Source organism: Theobroma umbraticum, unplaced genomic scaffold (assembly GCF_002168275.2).
Source record: "Theobroma umbraticum cultivar Fairchild unplaced genomic scaffold, ASM216827v3 scaffold_30.0, whole genome shotgun sequence".
Lineage (NCBI taxonomy): Eukaryota > Viridiplantae > Streptophyta > Magnoliopsida > Malvales > Malvaceae > Theobroma > Theobroma umbraticum.
The window spans coordinates 13,608,538-13,613,846 of NW_018397254.1; the positions used below are offsets into that span (position 1 = coordinate 13,608,538).

The window sequence follows — 5,309 nt, forward strand, 5'->3', positions numbered from 1 at the left end:
GTCATATACACTGGAAAATTAACAACATGTTAAATGCAACTGGATTTATGAAACATAACAAGGGAGGAAATATATACGCGAAGAGTTAAATTTTAGTCATACCTATGGTGCGTAAACGCTATGCAAGCTTTTTATGTTCCAAAATGGTAGAATATCAGGGACATCAAGTGGATCCAATTGCTGGCTGCACACAGAATTTCTTTGACTGCAACTTTAAAAGTATTGTAACGTATTGTGTTTGAAGATATTTATTTAAGTAAATTATCATTCATTCTTGTCTATCATACAATGGTCCTTCAGTTAGAAAACCCCACACAGTCTCAGACCAACCAAGGAGCATCAGGCAGACTTACTTTTTGTATCCATAAAGAGAAAAGATCTTCTTCTATTGTCATATTACCTTTGACACTGAAATCCGACCACATAGTCTCTGGAGCCCCCACTGGCAAAGCCAGGTTCTTCCACCAAATACCAAGAAAACCATTAATTGTAATAAGGCTAATGAATTCATCAACATCCTAAACAAAAAGGTGCATGCGGATTTACATGTCGGAAAGGGTGGTAACATACAACATGGCACACTTCAAATTGATGATCTATCACAGTTGAACATGGTTAATTGCATCTTAACTTACAAGTTTAATGGACATGTAAGCGAATCGTATATGCCACCACAATATTTAAGTGTATCAGTCTGTGCCAAATCATGCAAAAAATTAAAAAAAAGAGACAATGAAAAGAAAGAAAGGGAAAAGCGATAAACCCTGTAACCCGCCATGCACATGAACATGAGTGGATGGCTTATGTAGAATTCTGGGCTCCTGGAGTAGAGGACCCACTCGACATTGGGCTACATGATGTGATCTTGACAATTAATAGCCAACCCAAATTTTGTAATGATCTCTGTGTTTCTCTCCAGCCATCTTTATCTCAGATGATAGGAGACTTCAAGGACCTAATTTATTTCCATTCATTAACAGTGTGTCATCAAATGGTTAAGTAGATCTCCACTCCACCCGCAATCCACAACAAGTGATCAAAGTTGAGGTATTTTGAAGACAGCAGAGATGAAGGTATACACTTTTCAGTATAAGCCTGGAGAAAATGATCTTCCTCAATTCAATGGGTTGAATGTTTCTCTTTTTGGTGCAGTTACTAGGTTGGATGCACCGTAAGTTCCGCCAAAATAGCAGTGAACCACTCAAGGATTTTGCCATTGGTAAGTGTCATCCAGCCTTATAGCTTTTTCCACTGAGACATTTGAATGGCAGATTCAACTGAAAGGATAGCTATAATCTCTGAGTCATCTCTGGTCATGAAAATTTTGCAAATTATAATGGCAATGCACGACCTAGATTGTAGATGTGCACAAGAGGCTGCAAATCTATCAAGGACCTGACAAGTAGTGCATATTTAGACTTAATGCACATGAACCACAAAGGCCTCTGAACAGCATACTCTTCATACTGCTCGCTATGATGACTGGAATGTAAGCTTAAGATGAACCAAAAGTGAACTCTATAATGGTAAATCCATAGATAGTGAATAAATACAAAGCTTTCTTTCTAAACTAAACGTTATCGTGGTTACGAACAAGTAATCAATATTGTTTCTGCCGAAATGTTATGTTAGAACCTACTCTTCCCTCTAATCTTATCTTCATCCAAGTTCTTCTTTTAACATTTTCTGTGTCAGGGCATTCTTGTAATTGTCTTACAGGGCAGTCATCACTGGATGACCAACAATTCTACTCAAAGCCAAACTATGGTACTAAGCCATTTAGGCAACCACAAAGAGTCCATCTTCGAAAGTCTTTTGCTGGTGTAGAAGCTGCTCGGGCAGAAGAAGACTATGAAGAAGAATCATCATCAGCAATATCTGAGCTATTCCACGGCTTTCTTGCCATTGGCACCCTTGGTTCTGACCCTAACATTCCTGATCCATCAACACCAACATTTGCTATCTCTGTAGAGAATATAACTGAAAAAGAAACTGAAGCAACAGAAAATGAGTTGAAGCTCATTAATGATGAGTTGGAGAAGGTTCTGGGAGCTGAAGTTAAAGAAGAAGGCTGCAATGACTCATCTGGAAGAAACAGTCATGTCAGCACTGGAAGAAGCAGTCATGGCAGCACAATTACGCTTAGTGGAAAGCCAATGGAAGGTCCAGATACCAATGGGAATGGTACTACAGTTTGTCCACTCCAAGGTTATCTTTTTGGCTCAGCAATTGAATTATCAGAAACAACTACAGTGGCAAAAAAGGAACACAGGACCTCACTGGGGGAGCTGTTTCAGAGGACTAAAATAACAGAGGAAAATTTTGGTAGTAAATATGACAAGGAGGAGAAGCGACCAGAGAGGGAAGGAGATAAATCTGCAGTGCACATTATGAAAAAGATGCTGAAGAAAAAAATGCTCAATGCTTCAAGGAGCTCTACCGCATCTACTGGCGGAAATATTGATCCTGCTTCAGCAGAAACAAAACTGCACAAGGTACGTCAAATAACATAACTAGACCAATCTTTTTCTTGGTCATGGCTTCCCAGGATCATTACAAAGTGATACATATGTCAGTTACAAGAGAAATTTTGTAAGTATAGAATCCAATAATTTGTATGCTGTAGCCATATGATCCTAAGTGTGAGCAATGACAAATGCTGGCCAAGATAAAAGGACCGAATTGAATGGTCTGCATATCAAGTACGTTTTAACAATGTCTCCTATTCTTCTTTCTTCCTTCCCTTGCTTTTTCTTTACCACATTCTTCTTCTTTTCTGTTTTCTTTCACCTTCTTTATTGCAAATTTTTTACAAACAAATTAAGAAAAATGACCATTAGTTCTGAGTTTTAGTGGATGTGCTTAAGACTCTGATAATGAAAAAGGTTAAGTTCCCTAATTCCGTGAAATGTGGTGTGTAGATCTTACACATGTTCCACAGAAAAGTTCATCCTGAAAGCTCAACAGCCACACACAAGCATGACAAGCCCCAAAAGAATGAGAACAAGAAAGGCATCTTGTATGATGATGGACACGAGACTGGAGGTCATATGCTTGAAGACGAGGACATAATGTTGTTTCCTCAGAGAGCCCTTTCAAAAAACATGCGACGCTACAAGAGCCAATCGAACCCACCTCAATTCACAATAAGCTGCAATGATTCTAACGGGAACCGGGAGTGCTGGATCAAAACAGATGCAGACTGTAAGTATAGATGCATTTTCCATTATCGTATCCATGAAGAAACCCTGTCATATACTATCTATAATTCAGAGAAGAAATATCATACTTGTCTGCTTTCGTCATTTATTCCTTTATTTCTTTCCAAGAATATTTGATATTTTTTAAATAGCTAGTTTCCATAGGTGAGATCCCAAAATGGATACGCATAGCCATGCAAAAAAAGCAAGTGGCTGTTGATTAGTTTTGATGCCTTGTGATCCTTCTTGCATACTGACTCTACAGTAAGCATAAGTGTCACTGTGTCATCACATTTTTGGCACATGGAATTTAATACCAAAAGGCAGATGCAGCAGTCAATTCTGAGTGTTGCACATATTTAGTGGTGTCACTGTTGTGAGTTTTCGAAATAAATAGCCTAATGTCGTAAAATGGTTTGTGTTTGTAGACCTGGTGTTGGAGCTCTAAAAGGCAGAAGCAGCTTTCAAGTGTGGTTTTCAAATTATCATCCCCAGTTAGTAAGAATGAAGTTTCCTGTGTTTGTGAGATTCTCTATTATTATTACTATTAATTACTAAACTGGTATTTGTGAGTGGCTACTTTACGAAAGAGCTTGAAATAAATGAAGGAGGTCCTCCTCCTGAAACTTTACATGTGAGGGTGCTTAATGTAAAACTCTTAAGGCATTATTGTTTCCTACAAAGCATATCTCAATTAGTATTGGAGTTCAGTTACTTCAATGTCTCCTTAATCATAGATCAAATGGAACCCATAATTTCCGTGAGGCAAAACACATCATTGAACAACAGACAACCAGAAGGCTACAAACGAATGAGAATCAATCTGCTTTTTACAATTTTACACTAACATTTTGTAAATGAAGTACCACAAATGAGACCAATCCGAAGATAGTGGTGGGAAATAATGCAGTAAGAGCAGCCAGAAACACATTTTCTTTTTCCCTTTGCAAGTTTCCTCACTACATCTACAAAATGGACAAGTAAAAATTTGGCGCATGAGAAAACTGTAAAATTAGGAGAGTGTAAAAATACCAAGTTGTGGCTTCCAAAAATAGTAAAAAATCATAGCCCCATAAAAGGTATATACTCTGCAGTTGGTTAGGGCCAAGTACATTGTAGCTGTATTAAATGTTGGAATGTTACAAATAAACGAAAACACAAGGAAACAAACAGAGGGCAGCGCACACAAAGTCTTCCCAATAATAAGTTATCCAATGGTGGTTGCCTAGCCAAGTTCATTGAAGACGCCAACTAGAAACAGCCGATCGTATCTCCTGAAATTCGGACTGTCTAAAGCAGTCGAGCAACGAAATTTGCATGTAAAAAGAGCCTCTAAATTCCATGTAACAATTCACTGAATTTTACGAAACATTTTGCACATGAACTGATGAAAGAGAAAAGTGGCTTTCCTGGAAAAAGGATTGAGAGGCCATTGTTTCCGCTTCACTTCCTATCTGTCTTGTTTCTTTGTCACTTATTTGTAGTAAAACAGGCAGAAAGTTTTGATGGAGTTTTAATTTGACCCTTAACGACACCAACCATATCATCTCTATCAATTTCTTATCCACCACGTTGAGATTCGATCTAACTGTCAACCCAAGATCCACCCATCTATTACTCAACCACCATTTCTTACTATTCTGAGATCCGATCCGGAGCATACATCCCACTCAATTGTGGGACGCAATAAAGGGGTATGAGAGACTTACACTAGTCTCCAATACTATTTGTTTCATATTTCTCAAGACTCCCTCAAATCAAATTAGATCAATTGCTCACTCAAATCAAATACGATTCGAGTAAAACAATTTGATCTAATTAGTCTAATGGATCAATTGATCCAAAATGTTTTGTAAAATTACTTTTTTTTCTCGGTTTTCGGTTTTAAAATTTTTAGACCAATTATATATAAAATATTTTTTATATATTAAAAAAAATTGATTGTAAACTTAATTAATAATATACTAGTTTATTATATGTACGTATACAAATTATAATCATAGTAATTTAATATTAGTTATATATATATATATTTATTTATAAATATATATTAATATAAACTTACAAGTTACATATTTTAAATGATATAATTTATATGTTAATATTATA

General features: G+C 36.7%; 1 protein-coding gene across 2 annotated transcripts; it reads left to right on the forward strand.

The window, feature by feature from the left end:
- Positions 1 to 742: 742 nt before the first annotated feature.
- Positions 743 to 3,905, forward strand: LOC110421142 (protein LAZY 1-like). 2 transcript variants are annotated; one of them, XM_021434638.1, is made up of 5 exons: positions 743 to 1,073; positions 1,153 to 1,219; positions 1,696 to 2,495; positions 2,922 to 3,204; positions 3,629 to 3,905. In XM_021434638.1, the coding sequence occupies exons 1-5, from the start codon at positions 1,068 to 1,070 to the stop codon at positions 3,646 to 3,648; spliced, it is 1,176 nt and encodes a 391-aa protein (XP_021290313.1). In that variant the 5' UTR covers positions 743 to 1,067; the 3' UTR covers positions 3,649 to 3,905. The 2 variants fall into 2 exon arrangements, with proteins under 2 accessions (XP_021290313.1, XP_021290321.1); XM_021434646.1 differs by having other exon boundaries at positions 1,720 to 2,495.
- The last annotated feature ends 1,404 nt before the right edge of the window (positions 3,906 to 5,309 follow it).